The sequence below is a fragment of the Staurois parvus genome, unplaced genomic scaffold (assembly GCF_062004578.1).
Source record: "Staurois parvus isolate SC_StPar_1 unplaced genomic scaffold, SC_StPar_1.0 ptg000186l, whole genome shotgun sequence".
Classification (NCBI taxonomy): domain Eukaryota; kingdom Metazoa; phylum Chordata; class Amphibia; order Anura; family Ranidae; genus Staurois; species Staurois parvus.
The window spans coordinates 12,133,174-12,155,132 of record NW_028317982.1 but is presented as its reverse complement, the minus strand read 5'-3'; the positions used below and the strand labels follow the sequence as shown (position 1 = coordinate 12,155,132).

Here is a 21,959-nt window from a genome sequence, read left to right as displayed (position 1 = left end):
ACCACATAATGCAACAGAGGGACCAGGTATTTGACACATTTGCAGGTATACCTGCAGTGACCAGGGATAAGGAACCTGGCAGAATTTTAACAGCTTGACCTCTGGAAGGTTTCAGCCCCTTCATGACCCAAGCATTTTTTTGCTATTCAGCACTGTGCTACTTTAATTGGCAATTTCAGTCATGCAACACGGTGTGCAAATTAAATTTATATAATTTTTTCAGACACAGAGCTTTCTTTTGGTGGTATTTGATCACCAATGGGTTTTTTTATTACTTAAATGTAAAAAGACCAAACATTTTGGAAAAAAAATTTTTTTTTCTGTGGTTATAAAACATATCCAATAAAAAAAAATAATTTTAGGCCAAAATGTATACTGCTTCATGTCTTTGGTAAAAAAAAAAAAAAGGACCAATAAATGTATAAATAATTGGTTTGTGCAAAAGGTATAGTGTCTACAAACTATTGTAACAGGGTTAGCGCAGCAGCAGGTGTGTGGGACCCCCTGGATGAGTTCACAACACAAAACAGGCACAGCAAAACAGCAATTTAGGTGAGAAAACAAAAGTGCAGTTTATATACAAGAGGAAAAACATGAAAATAAATCCTTGCCAACTTGGCCACTTACTATACACACAGCTTCCCTTGATATCAACTAGGTGCAGCCTTTTTTTTTCCATGGAAGTGCGAAAAACGAAAACCCGTAAGTGAACAAAAAATGTGCTAGTGCAAAACCAACACAAAAAAGTGCACTTAGGGGTGTGCTTTGTCCACCCCCTGAAGGGGTAGGACCTCTAACCTGATCCCCCAGGGCACGAAGCTCCTGACAGGGACAAGGTTCCCATGTGGTCCACCTAGCCAAAAGGCCTGGCGGACCCCTTTCCTTGTGGCCAGCCTAAACCAGCCACCAAGTACTTGGTAAGGGGGCTCTCCCGAAGAGAAGCCACCCTAGGGACAGGGGAGAAAGGAACCAAAAGGCCACGCATCCTCCCCATAGACTTCAGGTTTAGGCCCGAGGACCCACACCCTACAATCCGTGAGAAAAAAAAACACACACATAAGTGAAAAGTGACAAAACGTGGGAGAAAAAATAAATTAAATAAATAAAAAAGTGGCCGTACAATTGTGCACTGGCTAGGCCCTGAGGCCCGTAGCATAAAAATTGCCCTGGACTTAGCCAAAAGGCCTAGCCCTAAAAGGCGCAGTGCAGGAAAAGTGTTTAGAACAGTGACCATGTGCATGTTTCACACTTGGGATCCCACCCCCATGTGTTACTAAGAGCACCCCTGAGGCGACCACTCTCAGGGGGCACTGTTCCATGGACTTTCTGCCTCCCTGGCCCCTGGCCAGACAAGGTAGATCCATTCAAACCAGGAGGAACTGGACCCCTCTGGTTTTCCAGAGGAATTACTCCCGAGCCCCAACTGCCTGTGGGCGCCTCAGTTTCTGTTCCAGCCTGTACTAACTATCAGGACTCCCATCCTACCAGCAGGGGTACTATACAACCAATCATCCCCGCAAGCAGGAATGATGGTGGAGCACCCCTACTGGACACTGATAAGAACACTTGATCTTAGCCAACTGCACCCAGTCCCTATCTCCTTGTTATTTACAGACTGGCCACACAGGCATTTGTCTTACCGCACAGGTATGATGCTCCCCAGTCTACTCGGGCATAGAACTGGTTCCAGGATGGAGCAACTCACTAAGCAGGCTGGGAAGTTTTTTAGAGGCCCTAATGAGCCCACTACCTTCAGCTGGACTCATTACCTCTCTGTTGAAGGGCTCAGAACTTCCCCCTAGTGGAACAAATCCACATAGAGCCTGAATCTAGGACAAATGTACCTGTCATTCTGCTCGCAACCAGGTGATTTTTCCTGCCTACTGTCACACTATGGTACTGTATATATACTAGAATTTACACAACTATGATGCTATACTGGTATTGGCGGTAATCAGCAACTGATAGTGGGTCTGTGATAGTGTGGCGGGCAAGCTGATGCTGGCTGGGAGGTGCACTGACATCAATAGCGACGCTAATACAGAGATCAGTGTTAATCCTGTGCACTGCCACTGTACTAAAGATACTGGCTGGGAAGGGGTTAACACCTAGAGCCAATCAGCCAGATCGCTGTTCCCTGTACACAGAGTTCTGTGTTTTGTAAACATAGAACTCTGTGTGTGATTGGACACAGCTGATCAGCTGACTTCAGCTAAAATCACTGGCTGAAATCAGCTGCCAAACTTGAACTATGTCCAATCACAGCAGGGGGCGCGCATACGCACGCCTGTGGACCTGGAAACAGGCAGTCACATATATATACATGATTGTGCCTGCCCGTGCTGCCTCGCTGCAGTAAATGTAGAGCAGTGGAGCGGCGAGTGGTTAACACATGGGCCAAGTGTCTTCTGACCCATCAGGTGATGCTACAGGTCCTTCCTGTTCCCCAGCAGAGGCAGTACTTCTTGCTCACTAAATGGCATCCACATTGTGAAGTGTGAGGGCTGTACAGTGAACTAGTGCTTTGAACCTAGGTCAGTGTGAGGATGTACTCCCAGGGAGCAGATCCATGACAGCCTGGGATTGAATCATGCTATCAAAGACTGACAACATCTAGTGACAGAAAGAAATAACTGTGAGAGCTTTTTTTTTTGTACATCTAGTGTAGGGGTCTCCAAACTTTTGAAACAAAGGGCCAGTTTACTTCCCTTCAAACTTTAAGGGGGCCAGTGGGAGTAAACAATACCCTAGGCTTGGTGGTCAGTGGGAGGAACAGTGCCCTGTCACTGGTGTCAGTGGGAGGAACAGTGCCCCATCGCTGGTGTCAGTGGAAGGAACAGTGCCCCGTCGCTGGTGTCACTGGAAGGAACAGAGCTCCATTGTTGGGATCAGTGGGAGGAACAGTACACTGTCGTTGGGGTCAGTGGGAGGAACAGTGCCACATTATTGGGGTCAGTGGGAGGAACAGTGCTGTGTCGTTGGTGTCCGTGGGAGAAACAATGGCCCATCATTGGTGTCAGTGGGAGGAATAGTGCCCCATCGTTGGTATCAATGGAAGGATACTCCGGTTTCCTCCCACACTCCAAAGACATGCTGGTAGGTGAATTGATTCCTGTCCAGATTCGCCCTAGTATGTGTATGTATGAATGTGAGTTAGGGACCTTGTACGCCCCTTGAGGGTTAGGGACTGATGTGAATGTACAATATATATGTAAAGCGCTGCGTAAATTGACAACGCTATATAAGTACCTGAAATAAATAAATAATAATAAATAAGGAATAGTGCTTTGTATCAGTGGAAGGAAAAGTGCCCCAAGGGCTGGATAAAAGCTAGCAAAGGGCTGCATTCAGCTCGCAGGCCACAATTTGGAGACCCCTGATCTAGTGTATCTGAAGTGGATTTGGTTTCAGTCTCTTGCATTTCTCTTTACAGCAAAACAAAGTGCGTTAAGGTGCACTGCCAGCCCATTTAAAGGGAATGGACTGCATTAATGCAGCACACCTTAACACATTGAACTGCATTGCGTTAACCACTTTCCGACTGCGCACTGTAGCTACAGTGCCGGCTGGCTGTGCAAAATCATGTATATATACATGATTTTGCTTTTCCAGGTAGAGAGTATGCGCGCCCGCCTACCCACGTTGCCATTGGCTCCCTGACATGCTGATCAGCGGGTCCCGGCCAAAGATTCACGCCCAGGATCTACCAATCGTTGGAGCTAGTGACAGGAGAGTGATCTGTACTGGTAAGCAACACAGCTCTCTCTACTGACAGCGGGCATGTGCTGGTTCTTGTCCCCCTGCAAAGCAGGGAGACAAAGACTGCCACATCCCCTAGTAAAACAGCACAGTTAACACATTACATACCTTACATATAGTTAGGCACACAGTTAACTCTTTGATTGTCTTAGATGTTAACCTCTTCCTGCCCAGTGTCATTAGTACAGTGTCAGTGCATTATATTAGCACTGATCACTGTATTAGTGTCCCTGGTCATGTCAGTGTTACATAGCCAGTGTCAAAATGCCCACCGTACTATCACAGTTCCACTAAAAGTTGCTGATTGCTGCATATTACTAGTATAAAAAAAATTCCAGTATATATACTGTCATTTGCAGACGCTACTATTTTCATGTAGACCAATTAATGTACACTTATTGAGCTTTTTTTTTACCAAAGACATGTAGAAGAATACATTTTGGTCTAAATATATGAAGAAAGTTTATTTTTGTAAACATTGTCGCTGCTATTGTTTTATTGTTTTGCTATTTTTTTTCGAAACGTTCGGTCTTTTTTAATTTATAGTGCAAAAAATAAAAAACCCAGTGGTGATCAAATAGCACCAAAAGAAAACCTTATTTGGGTGAAAAATATTATATAAATTTAATTTTGGTACAGTGTTGCATGACTGCGCAATTGTCAAAGTAGAGCAACGCCGTATAGCGTGGTCATGAAGGGGGGTAAATCTTCCAGAGGGTGTATTTTGGGCAGATGCAAAATATACTTATATAATGTAATAAATGTTTGTTTTCTCTAGGCAGTGGTCTCTAACTGTGACCCACAGGATGATTCGGCCCTTTGCAGTCTTTTTATCTGGCCCTTGGGGCAATATTCCTCTCACTGATACAAGGCATTATACTACCAACTGACACCAAAAATGGGGCAATAATTGCTGCACTAACACTAACATTGGGGCACTAACCCTCCAACTGACACCAACGATGTGCCACTATTCCTTCCACTGACATCAGTGATGGGGCACTATACTTTCTACTGATATCAATGATGGGGCACTATTCCTCCCACTAACACCAACAATGGGGCACTATTCCTCCCACTGATACCAATGATGGGGCACTATTCCTCCCACTGACACCAACGATGGGTCACTATTCCTTCCACTGACACCAACAATGGGGCACTATTCCTTCCACTGACACCAATGATGGGGCACTATTCCTTCCACTGACACCAACAATGGGGCACTATTCCTTCCACTGACACCAATGATGGGGCACTATTCCTTCCACTGACACCAACAATGGGGCACTATTCCTTCCACTGACACCAATGATGGGTCACTATTCCTTTCACTGACATCAATGATGGGTCACTATTCCTTCCACTGCCACCAATGATGCAGCACTATTCCTTTCACTGCCACCAGTGATGAGGCACTAATCCTCCCACTGACACCAACAATGGGACACTAATATTTCTCATAATACCAAGGATGGGACATTGTTTACTTCCACTGACAGCAGGACATTTTCTTCACCCACTGGCCATGGTCCAGCCTCCTGAAAAGTCTGAAGTACAGTAAACTGGTCCTTTGTATAGAAAGTTTGAAGACCCCCTGGACTAGGTGATGATGAATAGGGTAAATAGATTACCATCTCTCCTGTTTCAGCCAGTGTACCTCTCCTCTCTCTGATGCTCCGAGGATGGGATGGAACCTTAGTGTTCCCACATACAATGCAGGACTGCTGATCATACATTGTATGTGATGGGGTTAGACAGCCTACGACCAATGACAAGTGGAGTGGTGAAGAGAAGAGGCTTCGGGGGACAGGTCAGTCTATGGGATGCAGGGATCAGGTAGGTAATTTACATTATTTATCATGCCCTTGACAACACAATCATTTAAACCAAGCATTGTATTTAAACCTAAGAATAAAAATGTAATATGTTTTAGCTTATCAGTCCTTCAATGTGGTGGCTACATTTGTTTTCTTTTTTTAGGCCAAGTGCAGGAAACCGCTTGTTAATCTTGCCACAAATCCAGTGTCCTTGTAGCTTCCTGTGCACTGAACTGAAATCTCAATCAATCTGCCTGGATGTGGCTCTGAGTGTGCTCAGACCCACCACATGAGAGTTTACAGTTGGGAATCCAGATGTCATTTGGTCATCTAAGCAATATTTGACCATCCAATATAGGGGTCAACACCTGGTGAGTGTGAAATTCATTTAGTACTCAGAACTGCCCGACTCAAAATCACTAATGACCTGCTAACCGCCAAAGCTAATGGCCACTACTCAGTCCTTTTACTCCTTGACCTCTCCGCGGCCTTTGACACAGTTGACCACCCCCTCCTCCATAATAAACTACACTCCCTCGGCATCAGAGACTCCGCTCTCTCCTGGCTCTCCTGCTACCTATCCCAACACTCCTTCAGCATTACCTATAATGCTGCCACCTCCCCCTCTCTGTTGGGGTCCCCTAAGGCTCTGTCCTCCGGCCCCTTCTCTTCTCCATCTACACCTCCTCCCTCGGCAAACTGATACACTCCCATGGCTTCAACTATCACCTCTATGCCGATGACATGCAAATTTACCTCTTCACCCCTCACCTCACCCCTTCAGTCTCCGCCCATATCACCCACCTGCTGAACGACATATCAGACTGAATGTCGCTCCATTTCCTCAAACTGAACCATTCCAAAACCGAGCTCCTAATCTTCCCCCCAGCTCACACCCCCCACGCTCTCCATCATGACCAACAATGCCACCATCAGTCCCACCCCACAAGCCAAAGTCCTAGATATCACTCTAGACTCAAACCTGTCCTTCCAACCCCATGTCCAATCATTGGCAAACTCCTGCAGACTCCACCTCTGCAACATCTCCAAAATACGTACGTTCCTAACCCCAGACACTACTACACAACTCGTTCACTCCCTTATTATTTCACTTTTGGACTACTGCAACTCCCTTTTCACTACCTACCTCATCTCAGACTATCCCCGCTTCAGTCTATCCTGAACTCAGCGGCCAGACTCATCCACCTTACCAACCGCTCCTCTTCTGCCACCCCCCTCTGTCATTCCCTCCATTGGCTCCAAATTGCCCAAAGCAATAAATTCAAACTACTAACACTGACATACAAAGCCATTCATAACGCTGCCCCAAACTACCTCACTGACCTGATACCCAAATACCACCCTACCCGTAATCTTCGCTCCTCACAAGACCTCCTACTTTCTATCTCCCTGGTCTCCACCTCCCACGCCCGACTGCAGGACTTCTCCAGGACTTCCCCCATTCTCTGGAACTCACTATCCCAATCCATCAGACTGTCACCTACCCTCCTCACCTTTAGGCGCACCCTGAAAACCCATCTCTTCAGGGAAGCCTACCCCACCCTCACCTAACAGCCAATCTCCTCCACTCCTCCCACCACTCCATCCCCCACAGCCACTTCCTCCTGTACCACTTTCCCCTCCCTCTTAGATTGTAAGCTCGAAAAAACAGGGCCCTCAAACTCCTTGTGTATTGTTTTGTTACTGTATTGTCTCATGTTCTGTCTCCCACTATAATGTACAGCGCTGAGCAAACCTTTCTGGCGCTATATAAACACTGTATAATAATAATACTCACAACAGGTGGAAAAGATCCTACTGGACCATTGTAACACCCTCCTATAGGATTCTCAGTCATTCACATTTTTTGGACTTTTATGACACCCTATATAGGATTTTCACTATTATATGTGGTGTTGGGACACTTACACTTATTTATTAGTTTTTATGTTTTATGATATTTATGTTGAAATCATTTTGAGCAAGCGCCTGTCTATTTATGGTTTTGATGGTTACATCATGTAATTATAATGATGCTACAAGAAGATACATTATAGCAGGAGAGGCTCTGCTGGCTTTATTACACATTATGTGCTGACAGTAGTGTGGATTATGGGTAGCTACAGGTACAATAATCTACTGTAATATATACAGCCTAAAAGACAGACAGCTAGAGCTGTGCCTGGTCTTCAACCTGTGTCCCTACAGGATCTGTGTGTAGAAAGACACATGCATCATACGTAGCAAGCCCATTGTATCTCTAGAGGATCTATGTGTAGTAGCACACATGGACCTCATTGTGTCACTACAGGACCTATATGTAGTAAAGCACATGGGTCATACATAGCAATCTTATTGTATAACACCTACAGGATGTGAGTGTAGTAGGACACATGGATCACACATAACGGTCTCGTTGTATGTCTCTATAGGATGTGAGTGTAGTAGGACACATGGATCACACATAGCGGTCTGATTGTATGTCTCTATAGGATGTGAGTGTAGTAGGACACATGGATCACACATAAAGGTCTCGTTGTGTGTCTCTATAGGATGTGAGTGTAGTAGGATACATGGATCACACATAGCGGTCTCATTGTGTGTCTCTATGGTGTAGTAGGACACATGGATCACACATAATGGTCTCATTGTGTGTCTCTATGGGACGTGAGTGTAGTAGGACACATGGATCACACAAAGCGGTCTCATTGTGTGTCTCTATGGGATGTAAGTGTAGTAGGATACATGGATCACACAGAGCGGTCTCGTTGTGTGTCTCTCGAATGTGAGTGTAGTAGGACACATGGATAACACATAACGGTCTCGTTGTGTGTCTCTATAGGATGTGAGTGTAGTAGGACACATGGATCACACATAGCGGTCTCATTGTATGTCTCTATGGTGTAGTAGGACACATGGATCACACATAGCGGTCTCATTGTGTGTCTCTATGGGATGTAAGTGTAGTAGGATACATGGATCACACATAGCGGTCTCGTTGTGTGTCTCTCGAATGTGAGTGTAGTAGGACACATGGATCACACATAGCGGTCTCATTGTATGTCTCTATGGGATGTGAGTGTAGTAGGATACATGGATCACACATAGCAGTCTCATTTTATGTCTCTACAGTATGGTGTAGTAGGACACATGGATCACACATAGCAGTCTTATTGTGTGTCTCTATGGGATGTGAGTGTAGTAGGACACATGGATCACATATAGCAGTCTCTTTGTATGTCTCTATGGGATGTTAGTGTAGTAGGACACATGGATCACACATAGCAGTCTTATTGTGTGTCTCTATGGGATGTTAGTGTAGTAGGACACATGGATCACACATAGCGGTCTCATTGTGTGTCTTTATGGGATGAGAGTGTTGTAGGACACATGGATCACCCATAGCGGTCTCATTGTGTGTCTCTATGGGATGTGAGTGTGGTAGAATACATATGGATCACTCATAGCAGTCTCATTGTATGTCTCTATGGGATGTGAGTGTAGTAGGACACATGGATCACACATAGCAGTCTCATTGTATGTCTCTATGGTGTAGTAGGACACATGGATCACACGTAGCGGTCTCGTTGTGTGTCTCTATGAGATGTGAGCGTAGTAGGACACATGGATCACACATAGCAGTCTTATTGTATGTCTCTATGGTGTAGTAGGACACATGGATCACACAAAGCGGTCTCATTGTATGTCTCTATGGTGTAGTAGGACACATGGATCACACATAGCGGTCTCATTGTGTGTCTCTATGGGATGTGAGTGTAGTAGGACACATGGATCACACATAGCGGTCTCATTGTATGTCTCTATGGTGTAGTAGGACACATATATCACACATAGCGGTCTCATTGTATGTCTCTATGGTGTAATAGGACACATGGATCACACATAGCGGTCTCATTGTATGTCTCTATGGTGTAGTAGGACACATGGATCACACATAGCGGTCTCATTGTATGTCTCTATGGTGTAGTAGGACACATGGATCACACATAGCGGTCTCATTGTATGTCTCTATGGTGTAGTAGGACACATGGATCACACATAGCAGTCTCATTGTGTGTCCTGTGTCTGGCCCCCTCCCCACCAGCATGTCTGTGCATGGAGAGGAGGAGACACAGGAAGAGGACTGTCTGTAGTAATGCTAACAGAGTCTGGTGTGAAAGGGGCAGGGAGGACTCAGTACAACTGCCTGCGGGCAACAATCTGACTTCCCAAACAGAGATCTTGAGAACGCAGACCACCCAGAGACCCCAACACCGGACTACAGACCCGGAGAGACCCCTAGGAGTGTCCAGAGATAATACCAGCCAGGTAGGCTGTGATCACCTAGGGCTGAGAGCTCAGGACAAGAGATCCAACTCCACCCCCTCATCTACAGGTCAGCACAGACTCTTCCAAACCAAGAGACCCCCTACACTGGAGGACAGAGTACTGGGGGGCCCTGTACTGGAGGACACAGAGTAAAGGGGGTCCCTAAACTGGAGGACACAAAGTACCAGGAGATCCCTGAACTGGAGGATACAAAAACAGGACCCCAACACTGGAGGACACAAAGTAAAGGGAGACCTCTATATTAGAGGTCACTGAGTAACAGGAGACCCCTATAATGGAGGATACAGAGTAAAGTGAGACCCTTGTATTGAAGGACATGGAATAACCAGAGACCCCTGTACTGGAGGATACAAAGTAACAGAGGACCCCAACACTGGAGGACACAGTAAAAGGAAACCCCCGTACTGGAGGACACAGAGTAACAAGGGACCCCTACACCTGAAGACACAGAGTAAAAGGGGGACCCCTGTATTGGAGGACACAGAGTAACAAGGGACCCCTACACCTGAAGACACAGAGTAAAAGGGGGACCCCTGTATTGGAGGACACAGAGTAAAGGGGACCCCTGTATTGGAGGACAGAGATATCATAATGGAGGAATCAGAGACCCCCACATCTGAGAATACAAATTATTTGGAGACCCCCATAATGGAGTAAGAAGCCTTCTCCTTGCTGGAAATACTTGGAGTAACTTCAACCGGACCTACAAAGCTCAACAACTAATTCAGGTCTAGAAGTAATCAGGGGCCCCATAATGAAGGTGTAATCAGGGGCCCCCATCCAGGAGTGCAGGGACTAATCTGAGACCCCCAACTGGAGTGCTTCCAGGAGTAGAGGGGAGAGATCCCCCCCCCCCCCACACACACAGAGGAGTACAAGGGGTGATCATAGGAGACCCCTCCCCCCACCAAGAAATAGGAGACCCCCATCCAGGAGGAGTACAGGGGGTGATCAGAGGGGATCCTCTACCATTCAGGAATACAGACAACTACAGCCCCCCCCCAGGAGGAGTACAGATCGGAGGAGCCTTTCTCCTCCACCCATCCAGGAGTAGAGGGGGGTGATCACTGGGGACCCCCATCCCGGCTCCCCTCCCCCCTCCAGCAGACCCCTGTCCAGTCGGAGTGCAGACGGCCGCCCCCTCCCCCTCCATAGAAGGTGAATGTAGAGATCGGACACATCCGGACCGGACACACATAGATCCCCCGGTGGGTGTCCCTGTGTTGGCGGGGGAGGGGAGAGTCCCGGTACCGGAGGAGGAGGATCCGGCACAATGCTGCTGATGGAGGCCCGGGGCCTGGCCCCGATCATCGCTCTGCTCTCCATACTTGCCGCTGCCGCTCTCCCCCCCGGCTGTAAGCAGGACGGCCGATCGCGGGCTCCGGGCAAGGCGGCGGCGGGAGGAGGAGGAGGATCGGGAGGGGAGGCGGGGAAGGTGATGTGCAGCAGCCCGGAGAGCGGCCGGAGGTTACCGATGGGAGTCCTACCGAACCGGACCAACACCCTGTGAGTACACCCGAACCGGGCCACACACCCGATCACATCTATACCCGATCAGGGCCACACACCCGATCATATCTATACTTGATCAGGGCCACACACCCGATCACATCTACACCCCACCCCGAGCCCCCTATTGTCTCCTATGTGTATATAGAGGTGTGATCAGAAGGTGATGACCCCCCCCCCCCCATATCCCAGCACTGACCTGTCCAGGGGCACTGTGAAAGGCCTGCTCAGATAGTGACTTTATGAAAGTCAGTATTAGTATATGGCCAGGCACACCCCACACAACCATTCCGGGCATGGTGATTGGCCATCATTGTATAGTGTGTGTTGGGGGGTTCCTATTGTGTCCCCCATAAGATGGGGCTTTCCGGGGGGCTGAAGCTCGGGGTAACAGAGGGTCAGCAATGTCATGTACACAGGCAGAGACTTCCTCACATAAATCATCTATTATTCATACATTGTGTCATTTATCTATAATATGATACAAGTAGGGATGAGCACGACATCCTCTGCACTCCTTCCATCTGAACATCAGTCATCATTTTGTTTTTAGTCCAATCAGCTGCATTATGGGTCATTCCCCGCCCCCACAACACATGTAAACAAAGGGGCGGGGTTGTGGTGACATCATATCCAGTGTATAAATAACCTATTGATCATACACATGGACGCACATTATAGACTAAATATAGGCACATTACCTTATAAAGGCGCTGACATCACCAGCATCCCGCCCCTTTGATTACATGTGCCGTGGGCGGGGAGTAACCTGGGCTGCAGCTGATTGGACTAAAAACTTTGATGTTTAGATACATGTGAGTGCGAAGGATGCTCATCTCTTGATACAAATTTATGGAAAACTTGTATACAATAAGGTGTCACTAAAAACAATTTACTTTCATTTTTATAGAGTAATGGGGGGTTAGAACCCTTGTCAGTTTTTTATCCATCTGTGTCCCATTGCAGAGATTTCCCTTCACTTCCTGTCCCATAGCCAAAACAGGAAGTGAGAGGAAATCCCTACAGAGTGAGGGAATCCCTGATTGTCATCACAACTAGTGTCCTCGTTGGGAGATTTCCTCTCTATTCCTATTCTGGTGTCATCCCAGATTTTTGTACTGACTGGGGATCTAATCCCTCTCCACTCTATCTATAACTAAAAGAAAAATGACCTTTAGTGACACTTGTTGATATACAGATTAACCGATTGAGTACCAACCTGAAATACCCCCTGTATGTGCTGTGATGGTTTGACTGACAATCACCCAGTTATACAATCCTGGACCCCAATGAAGTTTATGTCACTGAAGCAGACAGAGCTTTCCATGGTGGTGTCATAACCACTACCATATCAAGGAAAAAAGACCAAGCTTGCAACATTTACATTTTATTTATTTACCTTTTAAAAAACAATCATTGGTGATCAGTGGCACTTTAAATTCCCGTCAGATGACCCCCCCCCCCCCCCCACCTCCATCATCTCCAAACTTTAATCTGACATCTGCCTTCCTGCTGTGTTTACAAACATTCACCCTTTCCACAAGAAATTGGAGCTTCCTCCTTTAACCACTTCAGCTCCTGAAAGGTTTTGCCCCCCCCCCCACTTTATAACTAGGCCATTTTTTGCTATATTATACTGTGCTAGGTTAGCTGGTAATTGTGCCGTCATGCATTGCTGTACCCAAAAGAAATTCATATAATTTTTTTTTTCTCACAGATAGATTTTTCTTTTGGTGTTATTTGATCACCACTGGGTTTCTATTTTTTGCGATATAAACAAAAAAGAGACTGAAAATTTTGAAAAAAAAAAATATTTTTTACTTTTTGCTATAAAACATATATAATAAAAAAAATCAAATTTCTTCATAAATTGTGCCCAAAATGTATTCTGGTACATCTTTGTTAAAAAAATTCCAATAAGTGTTTATTGATTGGTTTGTATGAAAGTTATAGTGTCTGCAATTTATAGTGTGTATGTATGTATGTATATATATATATAATTATTATTAATACTATTATACAGGATTTATATAGCACCAACAATTTGCTCAGTACTTTACGATATAACGGGAGACAATACAGTTCAATACAGGAGGGTTAGGAGGGCCCTGCTCCTTGGAGCTTACAATCTAAGATATATATGATTTTATTTCTGTACTGTCTCCCTCCATAATGTAAAGCGTTGAGCAAACTGTCGGTGCCATATAAATCCTGTATAATAATAATAATAATAATTTTTTTTATTTTTAAACTTTTTTTTATACTACTAATGGCAGTGATCAGTAACTTATGATGGGACTGTGATAGTGCGGTGGGAAATATGCCAATAACTGACACTGGGGGGAACTGACTTATCTGCCACTGACACCACCAGTGACACTAATACAGTGTTCAGTGATAATACTATACACTGTCACTGTACTAATGATACTGGCTGTGAAGGGGTTAACATCTAGGGTGATCAAGGAGTTAAATTTGTGCCTAACTATGTGTAAAGTGTGCTGCTTTTACTAATAGATCTCTAGGTTTCTCATCCCTGCTTAGTAGGGATGAGAAACAGACAGATTGTTCCCTCTGTACAGAGCTCTGTGTTGATTGTCAACACAGGGCTCTGGGCTGTGATTGGGCACAGCCTATCAGCAGGTCCTGGCTGGGACTTGCTGACTGGCTCTTATTGTGTATGATCACAGTGGGTGCCTGCTGGGAGGTGTGCATGTGTGCACCCAAAACCCGTAAGTAGTCATTGATATACAGGTACGTCACTTTGCCTACAGTACTCGCTCCTCCAAAGTACATTGCGGTTGGACGGACACGTGGCCATTAACCACTTGCCCTCCTGAGGATTTACCCCCCTTCCCGACCAGGCCATTTTTTGTGTTACGTTGGTGCGTTACTTTAACTGACAATTGCATGGTCATGCAACGCTGCACCGAAATGAAATTGATGTCTTTTTTTTCCCCACAAATTGAGCTTTTTTCCGGTGGTATTTGATCGCCTGTGCGTATTTTATTTTTTGCGCCATAAAAAAAAAGACCAACAATTTTGAGAAAAAAAAACAATATTTTTGACTTTTTGCTATTAAACATGTCCAGTAAAAAAATTAAATCAAATTTTGTTAGAATTTTATGCCAAAAATGTATTCTGCTACATGTCTTTGCTAAAAAAAAAATCCCAATACGTGTAAATTAATTGGTTTACGTGAAAGTTATAGCATTTACAAATGGCGGTATATATACTGGAATTTTTTTTCTTAAATTTACTAGTAATGGCGGCGATCAGCGACTTATAGTGGGACTGCGACAGGCATTCTGACACTGGGGGGGAACTGACTTGGTGTTCTGACATCTCCAGTGACACCAATACAGTGATCAATGCTAAAAAAAAAGCACTGAAACTGTACTAATGGCACTGGGCAGGAAGGGGTTCACATGAGGGGCGATCGAAGGGTTAACTGTTTGCTGGGAGTGTTTTACTAGGGGGCGGTGTCTGTGTGCTTCACTGTAATCCCACTGCACACAGCACAGCCATGCAAAGTAGTGTGCACGAGCTGACAGGGAGAACTGTTTTTTGTTTGGAGATGCTCGGCAATCATGTCCGGGACCCGGTGATTGATGGTCGCGAATGGCAGCGCGAGCATCCCCTAGCCAGAAATGCAAAATCATGTGTGTATATATATATGTGTGTATATATATATATATATATATATATATATATATATACGTGATTTTGCGCACCCGTGCCGCCCTGTAGCAGTGTGGTAGCGTTTAAGTGATTATGAATGGGCTGAATGTTTGTAAACACTGCTGGTGGGGGGCTGTGACTGGTTCACATCGATCACAAGGTACAGAGCCACTCTGGTTGTCTCTGTACATGTGGTCTGAGCTGTCCATTGATAGGGAGCACCCAAGTGTATTCTGCAGCACTGTTTTAAAGCGCATGGTAGTAGTGAAGTGGTTACAGTAGAACTAAAGGCAAAACTTTTTTTTAATTTTGGATAGATAACCCCTGTAAGTTTTTTTTTGGGGGGTCCTGTAGCCAAAACATGAAGTGGGAGGAAATCCTTTCAAAGTGAGGGAATCCGTGTTGGTCACCAGAACTAGTGTCCCCATTGGAAGATTTTCTCTCTATTCCTGTTCTGGTGATATCCCAAAACTTGGGATTTTCTTTCATTCTCAGTTAAGGGTAAACAGGACAAATAGAGAGGGTGAATCTCCCTAATGGGACAGCAGTAAAAACCTGACAGGGGTTCTAACCCCTTTTCGCTTCTATCCAAAACGGTTTTAAAATGTTTTGCCTTTAGGCTCCATTCACATTAGTGCATCTCCAAAATTGTGCTGTTTTTAGTGTGGCTTTGATCCGACTTTACATTCACTGGACTAAAGTTGCATCAAAAGTTGTGCCAAAGTAGTTCAGGAACTACTTTCAAGTCGCTGCGACTTTGAATGGTACACATTGGGAAATGTGGGGTGTGACTTGTCATGTGACTTTGGCCCACAAAGCCGCATGGAAAGTCGCACAAGTGTGAATGGACTCTTAGTTCAACCTTAAGGAAAGATTACATAGAGAGGACACAGCCAGCGCATCAGTCAGTAATGTGGAGTATTCGGTGTAAGGAACACAGGTTTTCTTTACATGTAGGTGTCCTTCCCTCATCTTGGTGAACATTTGGCCATCATACAGAATTGGTGATGATGGGTTATCAGGGCAAGTCATTCATTGTCCTTAAAGGAGAAGTTTGAGGTTGGTAAAAAAAAAAACTACCATACATATCCTTCTTTATAGCTGCATCAGTCTGATGCCTTCAGCTGTCCCCCCTGTTCTAAGCCCAAGAACTGAGCAATCACATGACTGCTGATCTCTCAGTTCTTGTTCAGCTCTGAGCAGAGAGTGGTGACTGTCAGTCACTGCTCTCTGCTTTGCCTCTCCAGTGCTCAGTGGGGTGCTCAGCTGTGGAGGAGGACAGTGTAGCTGGCTTCAACTCTCAGCCGAGTCCTGACAGACAGTCACCCGTCAATGCTGACAATATGGTTGGGATCCTTCCACAGCCTGGAGCTGCTCTGTGATGTCGCCCACTGTTGGCTGGTTCTAGGTCACAGAAAAGAATAAGGAAGTGCATTCCTGTGACCCACAAGAGAAGAATGGCTAAAGCTTTGGCCATACTTCTCTTTTAAATAAGTATTGGGCTTGGTTCACATCTGTGCATGTCACTGGTATGGCAACCCATTCCTTTCCATGCACTGCCCTACCCACAAGAAATGTTAGCTTAGTTTAACACTTTGAGCACAATAAAATAAGTATTCCCCAGCAAACTATTGGTAAAAACTCTTACCCCAGCCCTCAAGGTTTACAACTCTCAATGCTGCTAGCTTCTGCTCTCTCAGCACTGCTTCCCTGAACCTCCAGGTTTATTTGATCAGCATGCAGAATAGCCATAAGTATCCTAAACATGTAGGTGACTACAACATCTGTCTATTTATGAATGTTCTTGTGGCTGTGCTTGGTACAACTTTCCATCCTTTTATTTAGTGGTGATGCAGGCGTTTGGAGAATGTTGTTTATTGTAATTCAGTCCTATTGCATTCTGTAAGTATGCAGTTGTCACCACTGTGCAGATAGTACAACTGTCAGTGCTTTGATCACTGATAGTCATAACTATGAATGAGGCCAGTGTATAAATATGGGTGTAACATGTTTAGAATTTAACTTATCCTTTACCTAGAACAAACTAAAGGGTAAGTTCTCCTGTTCATGAAAAATGGAACAAACTCCAAATATCCGGGCCACCTCTACAGGCCCTCCTGCACATAGCCGCAGTGCCTTGTTCTGCCAGTGTAGCGGTCCGTACACCACAATACACAACCCCGGAGTGAGTATCCTTCATAATACCTGCAGTAGCAAGCACTCATTGCTCTCTATATTAAGTTTTGTTGTGCACCTCTGCTTATTAGAATAGTAGAAAAAGTCAGATTTGTCGTATTCTACAGATACAGGTGCCTGTGAGTAAACAGAAAAAAGGAAATTGACAAAAACCATATTAAAGCGGAACCTTACTTTCTCCGTCAGCGCTATTTTAAATCTGTATGCTGCTAGCATTAGTAAATACAGTTGTGACCAAAATTATTCAACCCCCACTGAAATTGAGTGTTTTGGCCAGTTTGACATTGCTTTTGATCATTCAGTCATCTTGCTTACATTTACATTAAAGAGGCACTTGTAGGTCAGACAAATATAACATAACAGTTATAATGAAATAACCACAAATGTCTTTTCTGTGCTCACAGCATTATCAGTTTTATTCAACCCCCAAGTGACATTCAATCTTAGTACTTAGTACAGCATCCTTTTACAGTTATAACAGCTTTTAAACGTGAAGCATAGCTTGACACAAGTGTCTTGCAGCGATCTACGGGTATCTTCGCCCATTCTTCATGGGCAAAGGCCTCCAGTTCAGTCACATTCTTAGGCTTGCGCACTGCAACTGCTTTCTTTAAGTCCCACCAGAGGTTCTCAATCGGATTTAAGTCTGGTGACTGCGATGGCCACTCCAAAATGTTCCAGCCTTTCCTCTGCAACCATGCTCTAGTGGACTTGGAGGTATGCTTGGGATCATTGTCCTGTTGAAAGGTCCAACGTCTCCCAAGCCTCAGGTGTGTGACGGACTGCATCACGTTTCCATCCAATATCTCCTGGTACTGAAGAGAATTCATGGTACCTTGCACACGCTGAAGCTTCCCTGTACCTGCAGAAGCAAAACAGCCCCAAAGCATGATTGACCCTCCACCATGCTTCACAGTAGGCAAGGTGTTCTTTTCATCATAGGCCTTGTTCTTCCTCCTCCAAACATAGCGTTGATCCATGGGCCCAAACAGTTCTAATTTTGTTTCATCAGTCCACAGAACACTATCCCACAACTTTTGTGGTTTGTCCACATGGCTTTTGGCATACTGCAGTCGACTCTTCTTATTCTTTGGAGACAGCAAGGGGGTACGCCTGGGAGTTCTGGCACGGAGGCCTTCATTACGCAGTGTGCGTCTTATTGTCTGGGCTGAAACTTCTGTACCCACATCTGACAAATCTTTTCTCAGTTCCTCAGCAGTCACACGGGGACTTCTCTCCACTCTACGCTTCAGGTAGCGCACAGCAGTCGAAGTCAGCATCTTCTTTCTGCCACGACCAGGTAGCGTTTCAACAGTGCCCTTTGCCTTGAATTTGCGAATGATGCTTCCTAAGGTGTCTCTTGGTATGTTTAACATCTTTGCAATCTTCTTATAGCCATTGCCCTTCCTGTGAAGAGAAATCACCTCTTCTCTTGTCTTCCTGGACCATTCTCTTGCCTTCACCATGTTTGTAACCACACCAGTAAATGTCTAGAAGGAGCTGAGTATCACAGTCATTTTAAAGCTGCCTAATTGGTGCTTATTATGCTTGATTGCTGCTCGGTGACATCCACAGGTGTTTTCAATACCTGATGGAAAGCACCTGTATGAACCTCTGTTCTTCAGAGTGGTAGTCTTTAAGGGGTTGAATAATTGTGGCAATGAAGAAACCACATAAGAACCATTTACTACTGTATTACATAAACAATTGATGTCATTTTAGTTGCATTTGGGTAGTTACAACGTCCTTGTAGGATTTGATTCTGAATACAATTCCAAATGTACACTATAGTCCCTAAACCCCTTTACAGCATTGGGGGTTGAATAATTTTGGTCACAACTGTAGATAGAAATGTATATTATATCTTCTTGTTTTAAACTTTTTTTTTTCTTTTTTTGTTTCTTTTTATTTCTATTTCTTCTTTTTTTATTTTTATTTTTTACAACCTTTTTGTTATTTCTTCAGTTACTTCCTGCATCCATCTCGGGAGTCTTTGGGGGTGGGGGAGAAGGTTTTCTCTACTAAGCACACCCCCCTGTCTGCATGCCTGACCTAGGGGCAGATGGATTCCAGGAAGCAAATGCTACATGAATCATCTGCTCTTACTCAAGATGGCCATGGCCAGAAATGCTAGTGGGTGTTTTTCAAAGTGATTTCCCAGCAAAATAAAGCATGGAGACCTGGATGGATGGGGGAGTTTGCTTTGAATATTAAAAATAAATTAAAAGGGTTTTTTTGTTTGTGGTCTTCAGATGCAGTGTAGTTCCACTTTAAAGTGGTTGTAAAGGCTCAGGGTTTTTTTACCTTCATGCAGTCTATGCATGAAGGTAAGCAACCTTCTGTGTGCTGCAGCCCCTCAAATACTTGAGCCCCATCACGATCCAGCGATGTGCACAAGAGCCTTGGCTATCCGGAGACTCTCCCTCCTCATTGGATGAGACAAGAGCGGGAGCCATTGGCTCCCGCTGTTAATCACAGACAATGATTCAATGAGGAGTGATAGAGGGTGTGGCTGAGCCATGGCTCTGTGTGAGAATGGACACTCAGAGCAGCGGCTCAGGAGTGAGTCTGCTTGGGTGCACCTGTAGCAAGCTGCTTGCTATGGGGGCACTAGGCAGAAGGGAGGGGCCAGGAGCACTGGTGGTGGACCCATAATAGGAGAATCAGGACGGCACAGTACAGGTAAGTATGACATGTTTGTTCTTTATTTTATTTTTTTTTAAACCCTGCCTTTAATACCACTTTAAGCTTGCCATACGTGGCTCAAATTACAGACAATTTCTACTGAATTAGATTAAATTAGAGCTTTAGATGACCCTGCAAGGATCGATAAAAGTCCATTTAAGAAAAATTGACTGAGCCGGGTGAAAAACTTATAATTGGAACATTGACTACATCTTACCAGATGGTGTCACTGTTCAGATTTTTAGGCAGCCGTGGGTGCAGGAGATTCCCCCTTCCATACTGTTATACACGGGGGGGTAATTGGCTAGGCATTGGTCTTGTCGGAGGACCTGCAACAACTGGCGCATAGGGAAAAAGAACCTGCAGGGACCAGTCTTACAGCCTGGAGGGAGCCTGTGGAAGTGGAGGATCAGGTAAGTAAAATTGCTTTTAGAGGCCCCCCTAAAAAGACCTAAATGAACATTTAACCTTTGCAGTGCACTGCAAAGCAGGAATTTTCCTTACTCTGGAGTTCGGCTGCCAGTTTAACCATGTACCTCCCGCTGGTTAAATTATTTAAGTCTATATAAGTTTGTAAATGTTGGTGGAAAGTGAATAGCTATGTATATACGGTAGCCTTTGTTATAGATTTTTATATTTTGATCGGTCAAAAATGAGTCAAGATGGATGGGGGAATCCTCCCCGCTCCACTATTGTATTCTGACATTGTATCAAACAAGAATTCTCCCAACATTCTCATTCAAGAGATGCTGACCGTTAGATCGACTTCTCTCCAGCAGAAACCGGGCAAATTACAATCCATCTATGGCCAGCTTTACATTCTGACATGAAGTTACAAAATGCAAACAGTCCCTGGAAGTTTGGAGACTATGTCCTGGCTATGATGGAACTACCTGTCCTACCTGTGCCTTCTTCACAGCAGCTAACGATCTCAGGTTGCTGTCCTCTGTTCAGGGATGTGTGGCTCTATGGGTGGTATGGTCCTATGTGGGTACATGTGAAGTGGTGGGATTGGTGTTCTTTAAGGTGTGGTTATACTGTATGCTGAATTGTTATATTACTTTAACAGTTACTGCATGCAGTTCTTCTTGCCAAGTGAACTTCACCCTGTTTACAGCAATGAATGTCAAGCTTATCACAGCAGGCCTTTGTTCCGAGCTGCCAGTGTTACCTGCCAAGGTGGTGCGAAATGTTGTGAACTTTGTATTTCTTGCATACTGTACACTTCAGTGGCTTTGGGTTATACGAATGACCAGTCTTATCACCACATCTGTCACATAATGTCCTCCTCTATTGTAGATTTGTGGTTGGGGTGTACAGCATGTTGGTAGGGATTCCAGTTGTACCTAGATTCTCTAGATTTTTGGGGCTTCAAGATTTTGTTTAAATATTTCAGTTAGGTTCTAGAGAGAAACATAAATCTCGATTACTGAATTGTGACAAACCGATAGCCGGCTCCCACAGAATGTTGATCATTGGGGTCCAAGATAGGTGGTTAAAGTAATATTGAACCTCATAAGAAAGAAATGATCTAGTGTTGCGGACCCCCATATTTGAAGCTCCTGTATTCAGATGGCTCCATCCCTTTACACAGTCCTATGGTGCCACCTTTTTTTTACTTACCCCTTGCTGCCTCTACGGACCAGTCTCTTTACATCTACAGAGGCTAAAAGCCCCAATGGCAAGGGACTCCCTTTACACCCCTCCTTCCTGCAATCTGCCAGCAGAAATTTTAGGGAAGCGTCGTCGTGGAACTGGAGCTAGTGGATCATTGTTTATATTGTAAAGCTGCTTTCACACTTCATTGAAAAACACGTTAAAAACGCATATACATTTTTTATGCATTCTGGTGCATTTTCTGGTTGCCTGACTGCCAGCATACACCTCTCAAACATGTGACTCAAAAAAAATGCACCAAAAATGCTACCATGGTGTATTTTTCAAATTTATTTTTTATGT

The 21,959-nt window shown here is 44.8% G+C and overlaps 2 protein-coding genes across 2 annotated transcripts in view; one reads left to right on the top strand and one right to left on the bottom strand.

The window, feature by feature from the left end:
- Positions 1 to 11,678, bottom strand: part of LOC149462125 (cytosolic beta-glucosidase-like) — a 117,486-nt gene extending 105,808 nt beyond the window's left edge. Inside the window, exon 1 of the mRNA XM_089677486.1 lies at positions 11,638 to 11,678. The gene's annotated coding sequence lies outside the window, so the exon portion shown is untranslated. The remainder of the gene's footprint in view (positions 1 to 11,637) is intronic.
- The window catches only part of ADGRA3 (adhesion G protein-coupled receptor A3), a 110,488-nt gene continuing 98,259 nt past the window's right edge, over positions 9,731 to 21,959 (top strand). The window contains exon 1 of the mRNA XM_089677485.1: positions 9,731 to 11,435. Coding sequence (XP_089533611.1) covers positions 11,203 to 11,435 — 233 coding nt within the window. The 5' untranslated portion in view covers positions 9,731 to 11,202. The remainder of the gene's footprint in view (positions 11,436 to 21,959) is intronic.